Source organism: Pezoporus wallicus, unplaced genomic scaffold (genome assembly GCF_028554395.1).
Source record: "Pezoporus wallicus isolate ANWC-B61680 ecotype Strahan unplaced genomic scaffold, APGP_CSIRO_Pwel_v1 contig_3817, whole genome shotgun sequence".
Classification (NCBI taxonomy): Eukaryota; Metazoa; Chordata; class Aves; order Psittaciformes; family Psittacidae; genus Pezoporus; species Pezoporus wallicus.
In genome coordinates, this window is record NW_026635157.1 from 2602804 (window position 1) to 2624984 (window position 22181).

At 40.6% G+C, this 22181-nt stretch overlaps 1 protein-coding gene across 1 annotated transcript in view; it reads left to right on the top strand.

Annotated features, from left to right (window-relative positions):
• TIAM2 (TIAM Rac1 associated GEF 2) overlaps positions 1 to 22181 on the top strand; it is a 134524-nt gene that overhangs the window by 47914 nt on the left and 64429 nt on the right. Inside the window, exons 4-7 of the mRNA XM_057406274.1 lie at positions 499 to 1701; positions 7499 to 7934; positions 13100 to 13272; positions 14307 to 14531. Of these exons, the coding sequence (XP_057262257.1) occupies positions 505 to 1701; positions 7499 to 7934; positions 13100 to 13272; positions 14307 to 14531 (2031 nt within the window). The 5' untranslated portion in view covers positions 499 to 504. The remainder of the gene's footprint in view (positions 1 to 498; positions 1702 to 7498; positions 7935 to 13099; positions 13273 to 14306; positions 14532 to 22181) is intronic.

A 22181-nucleotide genomic window follows, 5' to 3' on the forward strand; every position in this document is an offset into this window, starting at 1 on the left:
TGGGGTTTGCTGAACAGTTCACTGAGGCAACACTTGGTTGCAAAGAAACCAGCCAAGCTGAAACTGCAGTGGGCTTGTCTCCTGACAGAAGGGATTTCTTTGAAAGTACAGTTCACTTTATGTTTAAGTTATGATTATCTTGCTGTCTCCCTTTCATTATGCCATTGTTCTGGGGAGCCAGAGATTTTGTAAGTTATAAGAAAAGGACGTTGCCAAGGGTGTGGGTGGAGAAAGGTGTTGACATGATTTCAATGGAGTTAGATTCCAGCTCTATAACAGAGGGGCAATGAACCACACAGAGAATAGGCTTTCCTAGCTTGCCCCTAAAAGAAATTCAGTTATGAATTTAATGTTGTAAATGGCTAATGGCTTTTTTTTTGAAACAATTGTTTCATATTATTTTTAAAGAGGCACTTTTCCTGTGTAGACGGTAAAAATGGTCTGTTACTTTTTGCTGTCTAATAGCCATTGTTTCTAATGAAGCTCTACTTAATTTAGGGGAAAATGGGGAATTCAGAAAGCCAATACAGTCTTCAGGGATCGAAAAATCATGCTGCTGCTACAGCTAGTGCCAAGCAGAAGCCTTGTTCTCTGAAAATTCGCAGCATTCATGCTAAAGATGAAAAGTCTTGCTCTATGCATGGATGGGGACATACCAATAGTGGCTCAAACTACAAATCAAGGTCCCTTGCCAGAAGCTGCCTCTCGCACTTCAAGAGTAGTCAGCCTTATTCATCTAGACTTGGTGACACTGTGGTGAAGGTCTCTAAAAGCAATGCCTACGCCAAACACAGGACAAATACCTCGGGGGACTACTGCCAAGGAAGTAGCGCAGTGTTTTTGCCAGAGAACGGTTTCCACTATATTGGCCTTCAAGCTGGAAACAATCACACTGCCTCTCGAGAATGCAATGGACACATTTTAAATTGCTACGGAAAGAATGAGAGTCTTGCATCAACCTTCCCATCAGAGGACAGGAGAAGTCCGAAAGTTCTCATTAAAACATTGGGGAAGCTGGATGGTTGCTTGAGGGTCGAGTTCCACAATAGCAGCAACAGCAAGGTACCGACTGAGGAGTCCAGTGGACCAGTCCAGTTGCTGAGGTATTCACCTGCATTGGAATCTAAGCCAAATAACCTGCTTGATGTTAGGAGGAACTCCAGTGCAGACTGTTCTTCAAGCCATCGTCTGTCACCTACCGATTCAAGGCTTCGATCTAGTAAAGGAAGCTCCCTCAGTTCCGAGTCTTCATGGTATGACTCTCTCTGGGGAAATGCTGGGGATATCAATGAGCTGGATGGTCCATACTTGACCAGGAGCACTCCAGATACGAGGATTCATGCCAGTTTCCCAGCAAGCGACAACAAGAAGTCCTTCAACCAAAGTTCATCTCTTTCCTCACTCCGAGATCTCTATAAGGATACAAATTTGGAAAGCACTCCTTCACCTGGGATCAGGCTGTCTGACGAGTACGTTGACACTCATGGAAGCCTAAGCAACCGTGTCTCATTTGCCTCAGACATTGATGTTCCCTCCAGGGTAGAGCAGGGAAGTCCTGCACATTACTCCTCCTACACGCTCCCGTGCAGAAAGTCCAAGCCCCTCAGTGAGGATGCATCCAAGAAGGATACATTAAAAAACCGTATGCGACGCATCAGTGACTGGACGGGAAGCCTCTCGAGGAAGAAGAGGAAGCTGCAGGTATGTAGGAAACCCCAGCTTAAGTGCCTGAAAGTTGGTTTGTAGATTTCTCTTACAAATGTAGCGATTGCATCATGTTTGTCTTTCTCACAGGATAATTACTTGCTAATCTGATTTAGTAATTTGTGGAATTCTGAGAAGCATTGCATCGCTGGAGCTGTCTGAAATACAATAGCAAAAAAAGATAAATGTTTGTATGTGCAAATTTTCCCTTCCTATTTTGTCAGTTTCTTAGTTAACTCCAGTCTCTGCAGCCTAATCTCTCAGTGAATTAGCTTTTGAAATAATTTTTGAAATCATTGCATCACTTAAAAAGTAACTTGGATTTTTTAAGCCTTCTCTTTTTTTCACCTGTGCCATGAATCAGCATATGTTTATGAAGAGTGTGGAAAGAGCAGTAGAAGGAGGATGTTATAAATATCTTTGAAAGTATTCTCTGTTCGTATTATTTGCTTTACCATTCACTTTGGTTTCATTGCTGGTCCATCTCTAGCAAGGCAAGCAGCTGTAGAGTATGGACCAGGACTGCTGATTCTGCCTCCACCTCCACTAAGGCATTACATGGTGCTTAGTTCACCAGATGGGAAAGCTTGAGTTGCCATCTGGCTCGCTGGGAGATGGTGGTGTGAAGAAAGAGATGGGAGGAGGACAAGATGGAGGGAAAGGATGTTTCCTTAGAAGAATTTAAGGCTAATCCCATTAACAGGAATTTAAGATGCCTGTGGTTAGTAATGAAATTCTCATCTCTAGCTGTAGGTCCCAGAATTGGCTCTTTAAATGCCAGACTGTGCCTGCACTTCTGCCTCTGAGTTCACAAGCTGAAATGGAGGGCACAGACTGTTTTTTGTTTTGGTTTGCATCTTTTTGTATTTATTTTTTAATTTTCCCTAGTGTCTCTTATACAGGAAGAGTCACTGTGCTTCCCTAAATGAAGGATCTGCTCCTTTTCAGAAACATTGGAGTGCTGACCACTTCAGAAGTGAGCAGTGAAGGCAACACCTTCTTCTGTAACTTAGGCAGCAGCTATGCAGTAGATCATAACACGTTTTATGTGGCATGTAAAGCAAATATTGTCTCCCATGTTGGAAATTCAGACAGCTATTGTGCTTAGCAGGCACCTGTCATAGCGATGTAAACCACTGACAGACCTCTAGGCTCAGAAGTAAGGTCGGCATAAGGTTTGACAGTGTAAATCCTAGGTGCAGGCTACAGAACTGGGAAAATGAAAATGAAAGCTGTTTATTTGGATCACTTCTTTTGTGAGTTGGTGCTCATGTACTTTATCAGATGCTGTCTCTTCACCTTTTTACTCTTCTGTGAAAGAGAAGGTGAGGGAGAAAAACTGGAATCAGTGGAAAGCCTCAGCACCTAGAGCTGGGATTCTTCACTGGTTTCAACATCTGTAGCTGTTCTGGATTTTACAGCCAGGCTTTACATATGATCTCTGCATCGCAGACCTTTGCCATGTATTGCTTAGTTATGACATTTTCAGAATGGTATTTATGGTGCACGATTCATAGCTGTTTTGAATTCGCTATGCAGTGAGCTGACTTCAGACACAGCAAGGGAATTTGGCTGGTGAGATTGCATCAAGCTTGAATCTGATTCTGGAAGAAGGAAATAAGCCCTAGCTCAAAAATGGTGATTTCTTAGGAAAAGGCATAGGGTATAGTACTTGATTTTTATCAGACAAATACCCAGTGACAGGAGGGATAAGAGGGGTGCTGAATGCTTTATGATTTTGCCTTCCTCGTGAGGCTTGGTCAGTTCCTTTCTGCCTTGCACACTTTGAGTAACCTGCCATCTCTTCTGGGGGTTGCTGTGTTGTAGTTTGGTAACGATTAAACTCTCACTGGGTCCTTTGGCTTAAAAATGCAGAAGTACCGTGTGTGGGTATGATGTGTCAGAGGGTTAAATCGCTGTTTGTGAGACTGTTAATCACAGTGATTGTAGCCTTCGTGTTTTGCTCTGAACGATGTGTCCCTTCCTCAGCACATTACTAATAACTGACTGTGAGTCACTTGGACTGAATGTAGGTGAAAGCTGGAATATTTCCCTGTAAGTAGGCCTAAGCACCAGTGCTGACTGGGTGGATAGGTACCTCCAGCTGACCCAGTGGAAACAAGCTGGCCAAGCCTCCTGCTTCATGGGGCACAGGACCAGGAGGCACAGTCTTGGGATATTGAGGCCGGTGCCCTGCTGCTACAAAGGCAGTAGAGTTTAATCTCCTTTGTGAGCAAATTGCAATTTAAAATCAAGTGAGCTTTTCCCCATCTTGAAGTCTGTTTCCAGATCCTCTTACTCCAATACTTGCTAATTTGTAGAGTAAATGTAGTCCTCGCCATTTTGTTCTGATGCCAGCATTGTCTGCTACATTAATTATTCTTCCCTATTATTTAATCTGTTCTGATTTGGTTAAAGGGAGAAATGGTTTATTTTCTCGGGCCACATTTGAGGGGTTATGCAGACTCTTTTTTGTCTGCTGTCTGAAGATAGGAAGTCTGTTTCCTTTTTAATTCTGGCACCCTTCCTCTGCACCTGTTTTAAATCATCCATAAACAGATTTGGATATGGGATATTTCAGAGGAGCCCATGGCTGTACCCTGTCTAGTGACTTGGATGTTTCCTTATGTCTGACTTGATCTGATACTTGATCTGATACATCCTGGAATTTAGTTTGCCTTTCTAATAATGATCTCATGTTAAGACTTGCAGCCATTCTGTGCCATGACCCAGCTTTTGTGGCTTGAGAGTGTCCTAATGTGTTCCCTGGCACTCGGCTGCACGGTATGTCCTCACTTGGTTTAATTGCTGCTGAAATGGTGTTAGGTAGATGGTATATCAGGATGCATTCTGTGTGAGCAGCAAGGTATATATGATGCATGTGCAACCTGTGGAGAGAATTTAGGCAGGCTTGTTGCACAGTCAGCCATGGCTAAGGTGGTGATGTAAGGTCAGTGTGCAGCTGTATAACATGGAGAAATTGCTATCTATAATGAAAATCCAGCCACCAGATACTGCTGCTGCAGGTAGATTAAATAGTAAATAGCCTCTTTATGAGAATAATTTCTGACATTTCCTGACTTCGTAAGCCAGAGCCCTGAAGTGTGGTGTAAAGAGAATTAAAAGTACTTTGAGACAACCTCTTTCTTTGGCTTGAAAATTAGTTTTAGATTCTACTTTGAGCTTGGGCCCTAATGAATTTAGCAGGCTTCATTGTTTCCTGTATTGTTCTTCACAGCTTATTATAACATGCATCACTTTGTCTAACTGATATTTTAGCCACTCTTTCTTTTGTATAATCTACAACTATTCCAGGGTGTATCTCAGACATTGAGAGGTCTGCTTGAGTGCAGCTGAGCAGAAACAGTGGTAGTTTTCTTTCACTGCTAGATGCAACAGAGAGTAAACAAGTGGTGAGTTGGCCAGCAGGGAAACCACCACCACCACCACCACCAGCAGTAATTTGGGTCAGACCTTTTCAGTGGTGAACAGATACTGCTATAGTGACACCCTCACTGAGGACCAGCAGAGACTGCGTGACTCTGCCAATTCTATTCTTTAAAGAAAAAAAACAAAATACAAGTGATGTTGTCATGGTGAACTGCACATATTAATTTTGGTTCCTGTGTTTACTCTGCTCTGGTACTTCCTCATTTCTACCCTTTCTGTGTGCATGGAAAAAAAATAGGATGTGGTTAGTGGTTGTTCGTGGACAGGTTGTATCCCACCCTTTTCATTAATGCTTGTTGTTTCAGTAGTGGCCCTTCACAGCAGACACCATCTCATGTTGTTTTTCTCACTAGTGCTTAGGGACTGAAAGAAACATGTATTTTTCGTAAACTGTATGTTAGTCTTCTAAAGGACACTGTCAGTTCCTGGAGAATAATCAAACAATTAAAATAGAGGATTTTGGCACACATGTACAGTGACAGTAATTAAAAAGAGGGTGAAGAAAGCTTCCAGTTTCCCACTGAACTGCAGATGGCCGATCTGCAGTTGTACGATCCATATTGTACAGTTGCTTTGTGGGCATAAACACATTGCACGTGTGATTATTCCCTGATTATTCCCTTCCCTCTATTTCTCTCCCTTTACCACATGGAAAGCAAACCTGCTGATGTTCAGGGAGTTACTCTCCCTAGGGAGATGTTTAGGGAGTTCTCTTTGATTAACAGTCTGCAATAAGATTTGAGGAAGGTGCTCCATTACCCAGAAGAATTGAATTGTTGACACCAGACACAGTGATCTGAAAAGCCAGATTTGAACTTCAGTGTACTGTAAGAGAATGTGGGTTTCTGTTCAAGTTGGCTTTTGTGAGGCCATGACCAGCAGCGTCCTGCTGTTTAAGAAGTGGCTGTCTGGTGACACTTGGGAGGGTGTGTGATGCCACTGTTGCTCTTGGCTACATTCTGGAGGTCCTGATGCTGTCAAAACACGGCACAGCTTTTCCACTGAAGTCTTGAAGAGCACTGGGTGGGAAGCAAAGGAACAAAAAGTAGTTGCTTTCAAAGCTGCTGATGAGAGCAGCTCAGAGGAGACCAAGGTTTATTTACTTCATTCATGTGCAGAAGTCTATGAGCAAATAAATGCTTTTAGAGAGGCAGTCTAAACTTGAAAGTATAATACTTTTATTATTACTGAGGCTAATAGCTTTGCTTTTTGAATTGTTCATAGCAGTCTCTTCCCTCGCACTTCTACTGCAAAAGGCATCGTTTTTTTTTTTGTGTTCTCAAATCATAGTTGCTTTTAAAAAGCATCAGCAATGCTTCAGTTGGAAAGACAATAAATGGTTTTGTATGATGGGTGATGTGATTCTCAACAGTGAAGTTCGACGAAGGGGTCTAACCAAGGATGAAAATCCCTGTCCATTACTGGACCTTGAGAGAGTTGGGACCCTTCAGCACATTACTGGGAAAGGCTTAAGAAAGAAAAGGACTAATATGCCAACAACGTCCCATGTTAATAAGCAATTGCAAGAAATGGGCCTACCATCGGGTATGGGTATTTCAAATAACATTAGCCGGCCTCTCAGTACAGGGGATGAAGTTGCACAATGCAATTAGGAGAAAGGCCTGGCAGTGCTTGATGAAATAGTCAGGCTTCTGGGGGTTTCCAAGAAGTAAGAAAATGTACACCTCTGCGGTCTGGAGACTGGATTTGTGCCAGTCAGCAAGCACATCTTTTGTTTTTTTTTAATCACAAGTTAGATTTTTGTCAATTAGTCAATACTGTCAGCTTAAAATAGTCTCAACTTTTGACCCTTTTTGTGTTGGCTAAGCAAAGTTTATATGTCAAATAGAAAGTGAAGGTAAAATCAGCCTAGCTCTGCTGAAGCTAAATATAGGTGTCACCAAAGTATTGAAAACCCTGCAATAATAAAGAAACTTGTTGTGACACTGTTTCTGCTTATATTCAAACAGGCATGTAAGTAGTGGTTGTTGGGTTTCAGCTGGATGATGTGGTTGTCTCCTGCAGTCCCTCAGGTTTCAGCCAGAGGAAGCCCCAGCAGTTAGTAGTGAATTTGGATATTACTCGCAGGGGTCTGACTTACCAAAGCTCAGAGACTTAGTGGTTAAGGTTTAACAGGGTCCTTTTGAGAAAACTGTAAGTGGTGGCACTGACAGTGTCAATGACTGCTGAGGGAAAATCTATGATGTAATGATGAAAAGAGGTGGCCCTTGATGAAGGATCTGGCTGTGGCTAAACTTGAAGCAAATTAAAATACAAATATGTGTGTCTTTTCATCGCAGCTCTGGTGACTGATCACTGACAAATTCCTTTTTCCTTTGCACAGGAGCCAAAGTGTAAAGATGGGAGTGAATACTTTGACAGCAGAATGGACAACTTCACTACAGACGTGTTGGCACCGTCACAGCTCTCTGCTTTGCTGTGGGCACCCGGCTCCAGCCATGTCCTGTCCCAGAGAAGCGAGTCCACCAACGCAGTCAGCAGTGATGCTCTGAGGCAGAACATTTATGAAAACTTCATGCGGGAGCTGGAGATGAGCAGGACAAACCTAGAGAACACTGAGACTTCTTCAGAAACAGAGGACTCCAGTGGCGAGTCCCTCAGCTCCTTGGAACAGCTGGATTTGTTGTATGAGAAAGAGCAAGGAGTGGTGCGCAAGGCAGGGTGGCTGTTCTTTAAGCCCCTGGTGACCCTGCAGAAGGAGAAGAAGCTGGAGCTGGTCACACGGCGGAAGTGGAAGCAGTACTGGGTCACACTCAAAGGTAAACCATCGTGTTGCTCGTTAGGCTTTGCAGTGGCAGTTGTTTCCATTGTGTCTCGGCAACTTTTCATATGTGCTGGTTCCTGTGACCAGGTTAAGTGGGATCAGAAGTTCATGCCTAACTTTACATGGTCTACACATATGCTTAAAGTGGAGCATGTGCCTAAGAAGCCCGCTTAATCGAGGTAGTGCTCATGTCTTTGGGACTGTATGTGCAGGCTTGAGGTTCATACCATAGCAAGAGTGTTGTTTTGTTTGACTTCCCAGTTTCTAGAATTGGGGGTTTAGAAGATCCTTTTGGATGGAGGAGATCCAAGACCAAATTGAACCAAAACTGAGAAAAATACAGAAGCCACACCACTGTCTCAAGGGGATTCAAAATTTAATGATCAGGACAAGTCCTGGGTGCTCAATTCCCAGTCACAGGCACACAGTTCCCTGGGCTTTTCTATGAGGTTTACTTAAAGTTGGGTAAAGTTAATGTGAAAAATTTCAATTCATGTGCAGTACCTCATGTGGCAACATAGTGAAGAGGTGAACTCCCATGCTAGAGCATTTACACTGAAAAGTGTGCAGTTCAGGGCAGAGGAAGCTGAAGTAGGAGCAGGGGAAATCCTGAGGTGCCTGAGGCTTAGCTGCCATGAACAACATGAATGCCATGGCTTGCCATTCTCCCTCCTTTCCCTGATGACCTTTCACTTTATCCTGCAGTGCCAATCCCTTCTGGCTTTCAGCATGCCCATCTTCCCATTTTCCCTGGCTGCTCCTGCTGTGAAACAGCTCTTTAGGAGGAATCTGCTTAAAAGGGGCTGCTGCTAATGGGGCTGTGGTGCGATTGCTGCTCTCACAGTGTGCATGCATGGCTCAGGGTAATTGAGCAGGTAGGTGTGCCACAAGAAGTGCATGGGTGTCAGGCAGTGTGAGACGAAAAATAACATCTATTGTGGGGAGGAAGAGGAATTTAATGGGTGAGTTCATAGTCTTATTTTTATTTTTTGAATTGCATCCAAAGTATTTGCCTTTCAGTAAATATAATGCTAAGTTAATGAGTAAGGAAATGATCAAACTTAATAATTTCCTAGCATATCTGGGACTGGAAGAGAGAAAATAACAGCTTTCCCACAGGTTGCCCTTTTCAAAATCCTGCATGGGTGTAGACCTGAAGGAAAATGAACAGCAAACAGCAAGTGTTGGGCATGTTGCCGTTGATAGCGCTGATTTGAAAGGAGCACACATGCAGGAATGTAGCAGTTCTGCCTAATGATTCAGAGACTCGTTATCAAGGGATCAAAATGTAGGCGCTCTTAACAGTTTAAATCACTTATCTTGATCATCAGATAGCATGATTCATGCTTGCAAGCAATGTATACAAAAGGGAAACACAGTATCTGTGTTCTACCCTCTTATTGTATGTGTTTGTTTTCTGGAATATGAATATGAGTTTGATTTGCCTCTTGTAAAATACGAGTAATTTCTAAACCTATCAACACTCTAAACTGAAGTACATTCTATACTAGTAGTTCATGCATTTGTAGGATAATGAAGCTCTGGAAAGGAATTTAGGTACTTCATGTGCAGTTCTTTGTAAAATTGGCCCATTGGTGACCTTGAACAAGTGGCATCCCTTCTTGCTTCCTGAATTTTCCCAGCTATAAAAAGGAATAATAAAATTCTTTGTAATAAACTTTTATTAACTTCTAACATTATAAGACGTATTAAATACAATGCTTTTTACTTTGGGTGCGTGATATGGCTGCGTTCATGGTGCAGAATCTCTTCCGCTTTGTTAGCTGTTTTAAATATACATTCTTCATTTCCTTGATCTTGTACCTTTATTGTCCTGTGGAGACTTCTGATGCCAAAATAAACTTGCCTGTCTGGATATCAAGGCGTAGTTCTGTTTTCATAATATGCTATATCAAGATCAAGGCGCTTGCTTTAGTTTTCCTTATACAGAGTTTTGAATAAATCTGTATTTAATTTGTTCTTGAAGTTTAAATAGCCAAGGTATTTAAAAATATGGCTAAAAATAGCCATGTATGCAAATGGAGAACAGCATGTTTCTTTGCACTCCATTGAGATGTGTTTAATTATAAATATGCAGAAGGCTTATAACCATCTGGTTACCTGCCAGACTTCAAAGTATATATGTCCTGAGGCCCCTTGCTCTACTTTCAGGGCCACCAAGACCTGAGCTGGAATAGTAACCCTTTAACAAAAGGAACTCTCTTTTCCATCTGTCCTGTCTAATTAGTTTATTTTAAAGAGGGAAATTGCATTCCCATTACCCTCCCCCTTCGCCTCAAGTTCTGATTAAAATACTTGGATGCTAATCAGTCCCAGTGGGTCTTTCAGAGTTTATGAAACTAGCTGCTTTCTGGGATCATTTGGCTTGACCTAAACATACACCTGGGGTGCTATACACCTGAACCCACATGCATGCCCTTCAGAATTTTTTATTAATGTACATACAAACTATCAGGATAAAAGTGACATATCTTTAGTTACCTTTTTGATAACACATAGGGGAGCATATGGGAGTTTAAAATAGAACTTAATTTTCTTTCCTAAAATGCAGAAGTTGTAGTGGTTGTACAGTCCTGCTGCTGCTGCTGAGTACAAGAGGGGACTTGGTTTTGTTGGTATAGTTTGCCCTGTTATGTTAAAATGATGACAAGTGCCATGCCTGATACGCAGAATATAACAAACCATATCCTTCTTTTCCAACAGCAGAAATCTCCAAGTTTTTCTGTCATAAAGATCAAGTGAGGGCTGCTAAGGGGAAAGGATGGGATCAACTCATAGGATTTGTTCTTATCCTAAATATTCTGCCAAACACTCTGGACAGTAATAGGAAAAAGTGCACTTAAGCAGTATAGAAGCATTTCTATTTGTTGGATTCCTTCCTTTGACAACTGTTCAATTATCAGATGATTTGGTCAGTAAGCTCTGATACATACTTCCCTTTTTGTTGTAACTGTACATTAGCACTGGAGAATGCGATTGCCTGAATGCAGTGGAGGAGCAGGTATAAAGTACTTCCATTGAGGATCACTGGAATCTGTCTCTGCCAAACAGCAGAGAGCTTCTGGCCCTCTGGAGAGTTGTCCTGGCCATTTCTGATGCTTGTTCTGATGCCTCACTTTTTGTACACTTGAAATCCGGGTTGTATGAGGACAAGTGTATTCCACCTCATAACTTGTTACAGCAAATGTGTTCCATAAACTCTAGTAGGCCCAGCTTTCCCCTTTATCAGACAGAAGAATCAAAAAATCCCCTTGATTTTGGTTCTGATGTCAGATTTTACCCTTGAGGAAGTTCCCCTCAAATTTATGTGGCCTTGGATGATGTGTTTGGGATTTTTAGTGCAGCATTAAGTGCAAATGTTAGAGAACTGCTAAAATAAAGTTTGAACTCTGGTTTTACCTAAGTCTTTTGCAAGCATTCACAGAGGAAACATTTCTGTTTTACAAGTTTGGCTATATCCCCTTGATACGCTCCTAGGTGCATGTGCATATGTACACACATTGTGTCACACACACAAATGACTGAAAATCAGCATGTCAACCCAAATCTCAGTTTTGGTGCTGCCCTGTGTTGTGGTGCCTTTTTAATTTTAAAGAAAAAAACAGCAAAAAGCAGGATAGAGAGATGACAATGCTGTAGCTCTAGCAAAAGAAAACTCAAGCCTTGTATTGGCTGAATTTTAAGTCCTCTACTGAATATGTATTGATCTTACAGAAGTAATATATACATGGATTACTAGGCCCTAAGGCACCACTGTGATTCTTTGGTCTGACTTGCTATGTAAAATAGCCATAGGTCGTCTTTAAATTAATTCCTAACTGAATGTGAGCTTATCTTTTGGGGAAGGCTTGCCTTGCTGGAGAGTCCATCATCAGCCTCAGATTTTTCTAACTGCTTAGCTTATCCTCAGTTTTCAGAATGTATTTACAGTATCTGGTCTTAGTTCTTCCAGCTTAAACCTTCAGCCACAGTATAGTGTTAATTTATCTTCCAAATTAAAAAGAAAAAAAAGGCACCAAACCCTCCATTATTAAGCTGCCATTTCCCAGGGGTGAAAGTGAGGGTTATTTACTTGTTTTTCTGGATGCATAACTAGCCTTAGAAATTCTTGAGAAATCTAATTTGGAACTAGATTAGTTCAGTTGGTGATCCCTTGAACAGGCAAATTGATACATCTCAGGAGACAGTGGGTTTTAACGTGAGGCAGGAATGCAAGGCTAGTGGGGATGGAGGAGACAAGGCCTCCTTGAGCCAACTTCACTCCTAAAGGCAACATGGCAACGTAGTCATATTGTCTGGGACTGGGAACAGGTTTCCTCTGCTGTTCTCCAGAAGTAATTCCTGTTGTTACACTCAGGATTGTCATCATCAAGGATAATGCATGCTTTCAGGATGCAAGTTTTGTACCTTGGATATTACACCATTTGCAAGACCAAACATCCTGAAACTCAGCCCCTTTAAACCTGTTTTAAATTAATCAGAATTGTCTTAGTCTCCAGTTTGCAGGTAAGGGGAAGGAAATCCAGGTTAAATTTGAGAAGTTTATTCACTACATGTTGTATAAAGATAAGAGGTGCTGCAAATCTTTCCATCAAATACAAAGATTTCTTAGGTGGCTTTTATGAGAAAGTTGGTTTAATTTAATAAACAGAAAAGTCAATTTAAGCAGGCATGAATCTTTTCTACAGGTTTTAAAATTTTAATAGGCTGAGTTTATTCATAGAATCACAGAACAGTTTGGGTTAGAAGGTACCTTTAAAGATAGAGTCCAGTCCGCTATCATGGACATCAACATCTTTCACTAAATCAGGTTACTCAAGCCCCATTCAATCTGACCTTTGACACTTCCATTCTGAGTTATCCTGTTTTATTTTTTAAATCCAGGAATGTTTGTTATGTCCCTACTAGATGCCTGTTCCAATTTTCATTGGCAATTTCATCATTGTCTTTGCCTCTTTTCCAGTTTAGATGATCTTCATTTGTTCTTTTTTTGTTCAGAAGAGGGACTGATCAGAACTGATGTTCCCAGTTGCTGAAGGATGTCTTAATTCACAAAAGCATTAAAGTAAGAGAACTCAAATGGGAGATCCAGAACTTACCTTCTTCTTATGTTTTTTTTTTGTCCTCTGAACTGCAAAGGTTGCACTCTGCTGTTTTATGAGACCTATGGAAGGAACTCGATGGAGCAGAGCAGTTTGCCTCGATACGCCCTGTTTGCAGAAGACAGTATAGTGCAGTCTGTTCCAGAACATCCCAAGAAAGAAAACGTGTTCTGTCTCAGCAATTCATTTGGAGATGTTTACCTATTTCAGGTAACAGTATGCATACGGAACTTTGTAGTTGTTTCCATTCTAGAATGTATTTATGAGTATGCACATGGGTGCATATGTTTGTATATACATATGCACACAGACATCATGCCTGTGCCTTTAACTTAAAAAGAATAGCATAATTGCACTATTACACTCTACTATTATAATATTGATTTATGTGTATGACATGACTTCAGGTATATGGTATTACACCAGTTGGCTCAGTCACTTACGGTTTAGATACAAAAAGAACAAAGATCACAAATCTGCAAAACTGCTTTGGTACATGGTTGTTACAAGCTTCTAAAAAATCAGCTTTTTTTATCAATTTCTTTTGCATCTGTTAGCATTCCACCCTTACAGAATGGTGTGCTCAACCCGGAATCTGTTGGCCTTGAAGAGAGTTTGCTTGTGCAAGATGTTCAAAAGCGAAAGCTAAAAATAATCTAAAGATCTTGGCTGCTTATCTGCACCACTGTAAATGTTAATAAAGAACAGTATTATGTAGAACTGCCTGCATAGAAACATGTTGATTCATAGTCAACGCTTGTACAGAACTCCAGGGATAGCTTGTGCATAGATACCTGCGTGTCCTCTCTCCGCTAACTTGGCATTTTTTAAGGAAGGAAACTCTTTTCCTCAGACCTTACATGTACAGTCTTCTCTGTTGCAATGTTACCTGCAGAAGAGGAGGTTCATCTTTGCAATCTGGTGGGGTTTACCTCAGTTAATTGGAGTTACATCTTTCCCACAGCTCATGAGGTTCTGTTGTGCTCCTGGAGCTCTCAGACCTTGCAGGTCTAAGAAGCAGAAGGTGAAGGTTGGAAGCAAGTTATGGTGGAGTGGAGGAAAAGCTCAAGCTTCCTTTGTTTGCACAGTTTTAAAGATAAAACCTTATTTCACTTGTTTTAAGATAAACTCCTAAGATCACAGAGAACCTGTCAAGCACTTCATGTCCTAGAGCTGCTGATTTTTATTATCTTTTTTTCCCCTCTTGTCTGGTCATAATGTTGTGCTGTTGATTTGTTTCACAGGCAACAAGCCAGACAGATCTAGAAAACTGGGTTACTGCCATACATTCAGCCTGTGCTTCCCTCTTTGCGAAGAAGCTTGGGAAAGAGGACACCGTTAGGCTGCTAAAAAATCAAACCAAGAGTCTATTCCAGAAGATTGACATGGATGGCAAGATGAAAAAGATGGCAGAGTTGCAGCTCTCAATTGTTAGTGATCCAAAAAACAGGAAGGCCATAGAGAATCAGGTACTGGAAACAATATTTTTACATGAGTGCGTTTACCATTATTTTGGGCTCTGACTGATGCTAGCAGTTTATTTAGAGTGAGCTATAGAGTATTAATGCTGCTTTTTTAATATCTGCTAATTAGACACTCTGTCCTTGAACAACTGCCATGGTTTTCCAGCTCAGTCCCTGGAAGAAGTTGGCTGTATTTTCCTGGAACAGAAATCCATCACTAGGGCTGCAGATTTATGCCTGTTAATCTTCTACCTATGAAAGAATATTGAATGAGGGCAGACCAGAGAGACAGAGTGTGAGATGGATCATGTGCAAATATCCACTAGTTAGCAAATGATAAATTTATAATGAGCCTTTCCTCTGGTCTTGATCCCTTTGATCTTTATAAAATCTTACCTTACTGTTGCTGAAGTTTGCTGAAGGACTTGGCAAAGTCACTTCAGAGAAAAGTCAATAGATAACTGGGTTTCCTAATCTTCTGATTTGACATCTCAGAGATTGACTTTTGCAACGAAAAAAAATCTTGATGCAATTAGTAACCAAGAATTCTTGATATACTTACTAAGCTAACAGTTCTCAAAAAACATTCCTGAGGGAAAAGTTTACATGTATGTAGCTCAGTTGTTTAGTAGCTGTGGTTATTTAGTTGTCTTTTTCCCACTTTGAATAACAAGAGGAATATGAATTCTGGATTTGGTTTTGTGTAAATTTGGTGGTGTTTTCAATCATGTGGCAGTTATCATTCCACCATGCTGATGTATATTGTATTGCCAACACTGTAGTTTATAAGTTTGCCCTACATCCTGTGCTGGAAAACTTCACTGGTGATGTATTTTGGGAAGTCAGCGGAAATGGTGTGATTGACTTCAGAAGGACCATGGCGTTTTTTTTATGTAGAAAGATGAGGCACAGTCTTAATTTATTTCCACTGGGGCATTACCTTGGAAACTGTGATTTCTATATCCTTTCTCCTTTTCCTTCCTCAGGAAAGCAACCACCCAACCTCAACTTTCTATTTTCTTTAACATCTGTATTGATTTAAAACCAGTACTTCTCTGCTGAAGACTTAGTAATTCACAGGGCTTTACAAGCAAGCAAAACCTTTTGTTTCACAGTTACCATCAGCCAAAAGGCAGTTGCAGTATGGAAACCTGGACTTCTAAAATTGCTATACCTATTTTAATGTACATACATGTTTCTTTTTGGTGTTCAGCAAAGGAGCTGAAGAAGCTGGTCTTTTAAATTTGGTGGATTTGCAGGCTATCAATTGATAAACCTAGTGCTAAACAGAAATGCAACCAAGAAGTTACAAGGAAAATTTGGGTTTTCTAAAGTAATGATTGTATTGAACTGCTTGAAAAATGTCTTCAGCCTTGTGGCCTGAAGACAGGGAGTCTTGTCTATCTGGTCAAGTAATAATAATAGACTTAATAACTGTTTAAGAGAAAATGGCAGCCATTCACACAGCTGTTGGTATTTTGGGGCAGCTTAGAAGAGGTAAGTGAAGCATCTGCAAGAGCATTATACACAGAGCAGGCAGTGCCAGTAGTAGCAGTGCCAATGCCACTGGCAGCATGGCTGGAAATCCCAGGTTGGCACATACTACCTACAACCACATGTGTTTCTGTTTCTATATGCAATAAATATGTTGTGGGTATTGGTATTCCCCCAGGGTGTAACTTCTCCCCTAAACTGAAGAGAATTAGGATGAAAGTTTGAAAATCCCCTGGCACCAAGATGAATTTCAAAGCCTGTCTTTAAGAAAAAATTACTTTTCCTCACTGTTTAACCTGCTGGAGAAAGCTCTGTGTTTTCTGTGAATATGGAGCCCTGTCTAACTGCTACTGAAATTAGTAAAATGGATTATTAGCATTTATTTGGAGCTCTTTTAACAAAATATTGCACATTAAGTCAGAAGTGGGGCTGTCTGTGCCTGTAGAACTGGTTTTAATGGGATGGAAAATCTACCTCACAGTGAGGGCACCACAGCTCTTGGGTGTACTTTATGTACTTGGTACATAAATCTATTCCATTGTCTCGCTTTAGAATAATATGAACAATAGTTGCTTGAAAGCATTATGGGGTTTTCTTTTCAAATTTAAATACGTTGGTATAATCATGTTTTCCAAGGTATTCAGAGGTTTCTGATGTGATTCATATTTTCTTTGCACATGATACTCAACTTATCAGATGCGTTATGAACACAGGTATTTACTTGCAGGCACTGGAATGATAAGGCATTAATGCGAAGAACAGGCACGTGCTTGGAGATATTCTTAATAGAAGTTTTCATGTGTCCTCCAACTAAAAGTTACTGTAAAAAAGAAAGGGGAGGAGGGTGTAGGTTAGGTGGTGGGCTGTTTACTCTGAGTAGTCATTAAATCTGTTAGTACCTTTCTTCCCTTCCCTTTAGCGGTCTTTGGCTTTTTACACAGAGCGTAACTTCATTAAATTTTTTTTTGTTTAAAATGTACTAGACCCTTTCTCTTTTCTCTCACATTTATAGGAAGAGGACAAGTATCGTTTTGGGAATTTTTTTTTTCAGGCTTCCCAAATCCAAATTACACATCTTAATTTTCTGTAAAGCGTCTGATGAAGACTCACAATAACAACACTCAAAAATAATCTTTTCAGGGAACTTTGCTAACACTTGCCAGTTTTCCCTCATACAAATTCAACTTGAATTATGATACACAGTTACTTTTCTTTCTTACCATCCTATACTAAAAAAAAAATACATCTAAACTGGTTAGAACAGATCTTCAGGTTAGGTAGTCTTTGAACTGGATAGAGCAAGGCTCCAGTTTCTGAGAGTTCAATACTCTTTTCAGGTATCACTCTTCAGTGTAGGATGGTCCCTCCCTGCATCATTCACAAAATCCTTCTATTTAGTAGTAGTGGACTGTCTCTAAGGAATGAAATGAGTAGGCCAACAGAAAGCTAGGGAAGGTCATCCTCATTCTTCTGACCATTCTAATTACGGTTTTGCAGAAGGATGAATTTCAGTCTTTGTATGGCAAGGATTTAGTATAAAATAACAAAAAATGAATAAACCGTTCCTGAACGTGGAGTTGCACATCATGATCTCATACAATGAAGCTGGTAGGGAAAATGTGTAGAAAGGGCTCGTCTTCTGCTTTTTTTTTTGGGGGGGGGGGGGGGGGGGGAGGGGCAGCTGAATGATAAGATTCATTGGCTTTCTTCATTGCATCCCTAGCTATAGATATACATGTGGTACTGCCAGTTTCGATCAGATTATTAACAAGAATGTAAATTGAGTACATGTGGGTGCAATTTTGTGCTGTCCGTGGTATTGGGAATAAGATTTCCCCTGTGTTGGTTAGAAATAATGAAAATGCTGTTCTCCCACAACAAGCAGAAAAATAACATTTATTGTGAAAAAAAAAACTATTGTTATTTCAGGAAATTTTCTCAATAATTTTTTAAGTCACTAGGAAGAATTAAGATTTAAAGGGTATTGCTAATTGTGCATCATTGTTATTGAGCTCTATTATGTTCCCTTTTTATTTCTTTGAGCTAAAAGTTATGATGGTATCTCTGTCGTGTCCTTTAAAGTAATGGAATATCTGGGAGAGTGATGTTTTTGCTTCTCTGAGTGTTCTTTAGGAAGTAATGACAATAAAAATCTTTTTCTTGTCCCCAGAAACCAAGTGACTCATTTATCCAGATGGAAACAGTATGAATTGTGTCTGAGAACCAGGGACTGGAATGCAGTTTGGTGTTGTTTGTAATGTGGTTGAAAAGCTGTTCATATAAAACAGCAGCAGAAGTTTCTTTTAAATCCATAGAGTTCCCTACATCAGCTTGCAGAGATACTTTCCATCTGGGAAGATGATACTGCTTAGGGGAAAATTCTGAATTTTTTACTGCTATAGATAGTGAATTGTGTCAGCCAGGAGCTCATGTTTCTATATGGTATACGAAGTGTTACTAAATCCAGTCAATTTTTTTTAAGCACTGAGAGAAGGCCCTCCTTCCTGTGCATCTTCTTTTGTGCAGCCTTAAATAAGTGCCAAGTGGAAAACTGGTATTCTGTTATTAACTGAGCTGTCCAGAAGTTTCTTGCATCCTTCCTCCAGGTTCTTGAAGTATTGCTACTTCCAGTTGATACGGCATCATTTCTGGCACTGCTTTTCACAGTTCACATACTGGTTTGGCTTTTATTACACTGAACTGCTGTTGCTTTTTTACAAAACGGGTATTTGAGAGTGAGACAGTCCTTCCCCAGCCCCTCAAAAGATGCTGTTTGCCCTGTAGTGTAAGATGGGCAAGGAGCCAGGGACCATTCCAGAGCCACACTGTTGAGTCTGCAAACCGTAAGCAAGTTCAAGTGAAGGTGACACTAGAAATGTCACCTACAGAGAGAACTGTATAACATGTAAGAGCTATGGATCTCCATATCGCCTGCTGGAAACCACAGATCTGTATTGTGTGGTCTGAATGCATTTACTCCTTTGCTGTTCCCAAGCTCCCACTTCAGTTTACCTGTAGAAAACCTAGCAGGGTTATTGAATTAGCAGACACCTGCTTTCAAGCATCTTCCTTTATGCCATCTGTTTGTGAGATTTAAAATGTAATTAATTTACGATTGTTTCTTGGTGTCTGAATAGATTTTTTCATTAACCTGGAGGACAATCAGCTATTTATGTTCTGAAAATGATCATTACAATGAACGTACTGCTGAAAGTATCATGCTGATGTTCCTTTGTATAGTAACTCTAAACAACTCATTCTTGAAACTGTTTCTGATGCAAAAGCTTGTCCCCTCACTTAGTCCTCCCCATGTAATTACTGTCTTGCTCCTGCATGAGGCTTCCTTGCATGAGTTTTCCTGGGGGCCCAGGCTAAATAATTAATGACCCTAATTCTTAAGGTTTCCTACATTTCACTCCTTTGTCTCTCTTCCGCAGCCTCCTTTTCATCTCTACCTTACCAGGCTCCTATTAGGCTGAAGACATTTATTTGGGTGGCCCCTCCTTGCTTTTCTCCCAGGCTTTCCCAGGCTGCCACTAAACCCAGAAATTCTTGCCTAGCATGTGCCTGTACTGAGAATGACATCCTCCTTTTCCTCTAGGAAAAGCCTTTAATGCTCTTACTAGAAATTCACATGGAGGTTTTGAAACAGTGACTGAGAGAGGAGGGTTTGGATGCCCTGGGTACTGTAGCTGGTAGTACAGGCAACAGCTGAGCAGGTCATGTGGGGAGCATTTCATGTGTGTTTGGCTGTTTCGGTGTGCCTCACATTGGGACGTATATCTTTTCTCTTTGCAGACTTCACACTGTTGTTAGCCTTTGTCACTCATTCTTGCTCTTATGGCTGCCTGGTGCCTCCACTTTTTCTTGTTTGCTTTTGAGCAGATTTTGAAAGGGCTGTTTTGTCTGTGCATGATGAAGTTAAGTCCTTGAGCATCTTTTGGGCAGTCCTCCCACATGGGGTGGAGATTTGCCTCACACAATAGTAGAATAAGGATAGCAGTGGCTAGTCTGCAGGCTGTAAATTAACTTCATGGATCAGCTCATACTGTGCTTTGAAGTTGTTGCTTTTTTATTTGTGTGCTTCCCCCATTTACTCTTCAAGAATATAAATCTTTAGGAAGAATTATCATAGTTTAAAAGGCTTAGACAAATAGCAGCTGGTATTGCTTCGTGGTCTACAATTGGTTGCAGACATCCCTGGTTTTGATAAGACTACAAGACAATCCCAGAAATTCCCTGCCTACAGCTTTTGCTAATGCCATTAAATGTAACATTGTGATTACCGATTCTTTTGGAGCTGATTAGCTAGCATCCTGCGTGACTGATAAACACAGTAATTTAATTATTTCTTCAGAGTGTCCTTGTGTTATACCCCACTCCCTCTTCTTTAGATTATTTTTATTTTAAAGTACAACTCAGTACAATGTTTAATGGAGATTTTGAAGAAGGCCACAGAAACAGATGGATGCCTGTGTTCAGCTTGTGCTCAACAGGGACAGGATGCTCCACTCCAGCAGCATGCAGAACAAGCCTTGCTCTGTTCCTGAGCTATTAAAAGTTGGCTTGGCTCTGTACCCATGAAGGTTTCATCCCAAAGGGAAAGACTTCACCTGAGCTTGTAGCTTTTGGCTTTGTGAAAAGCTGACAACCATGTTTTCATTCTAGTTAAGTGTTGATACAGAGAAAGAGCTCATCACAAAACCTCCTATTTGAGTTGTACCATATGTAAAGTACTGGCAAGCAGAAACATGGACTCTGTGAGGACTGTCTGAGAGCACAAAGGAAGCAAACTAAAGGGCAATGATCAAATAAACCCAAGAAAAAATTTGTTATCCTTTCAAAGATGCATGTTTTGAATGTTTGTGGTGAGAGATTAGATGTGGCATCTTCATAACGTGGACATGTCTGTTCTTTTTCGCTGGACTTTTGGGAATTGCTCTCATAATATTTTGTAAATTCTGTCTTTTGCTTTTAATATTGATTCCCTGAAAAACTTTTTTTTAGTGTACTGTAAATCATAATTTTGCATTTGCAAATGTACAAAATAGTATCTTGTCTTCCCTTTCTTCACCCTACCTGCTTAATAAGATTACCTCTTACTTCCAAAAGTATAGCCATAACTGATACCACAGTTTGTGAGCATACATGTAAGAAAGCCAGACTAGGTAAAGTTTCTATCAGTTGTAGTACAAGTCTCAGGACTGTTTTGTTAACAGGGCTTTTTTTGCCCTTTTATTGCTCACTTCATGGTTGAAAGAAGCAAGATACTTGTTTAGCTCTTAGGATATTTGGCCCAATTATAAGGAAACTGAACTGACTTTGCTTCTAGATGAGCCTGCAGGTCATAGTTCACCTGAGATTTTTATTATGTGTGTCAGCTTGTTTCTAAGGCACAAGGGTGCTTGCCCAGCCTTGGCTAATCTCAAAGCAGGGTGATAATGTCCTGTGTGCACAGGGTCAGGCAGGGTGTGCCAGGGAAAGGTATGAAGTCAATGCACCTTAGAGAAAATATAATGAACTTTCTCCGCGGCCCTCAACCACTGGTTGAACAAACAAAAAGTGATTGGAGCTGACATTGAAAGATCAGCATTGTTAGAGGATTTTTACTATCTTCAGTACATGAACTTGGTGCACATTAACCTAATGGATGTGCATTTTCTGCCTTCCTGTGTGTGAATGTACCTACTCCATTAAACACAACTGCCTTTTTATTTGAATGAATCATTATTAATGGATATTGTACACCACAGGGGAAATTTTAGCTGCAACTACCAATCTGTAAGTTGGGGAAATGAAAAGAAAAATTTTACTTCCGTGCAGTGCATAAGCATATATGCTTGTGTAGATGAGTGTGTATGTACACAGATACTCAAGATGTGTCATCTAAGCCTTGATTGAGAACTTTATCTGTCTAGCAATATATAAGTCTCTTTCCTTTTCCTATTTTTACATTGAAACTGGATTAAGCTGTCTGTTACATCTGTACCTGTGTTAGATATGTTTAAAAGTTACATGAAGAGTATACGTACGTTCTTGCTTTTGGTCCAGTGGTTTGTGTCGGGTGTAAATATAGCTCGTATTTGCAGTTTGCCTGAACATAAGCATGTTTTAACCTATTAGTCAGACAAAGAACCACACATGCTTGTGTTGGCAGGATTG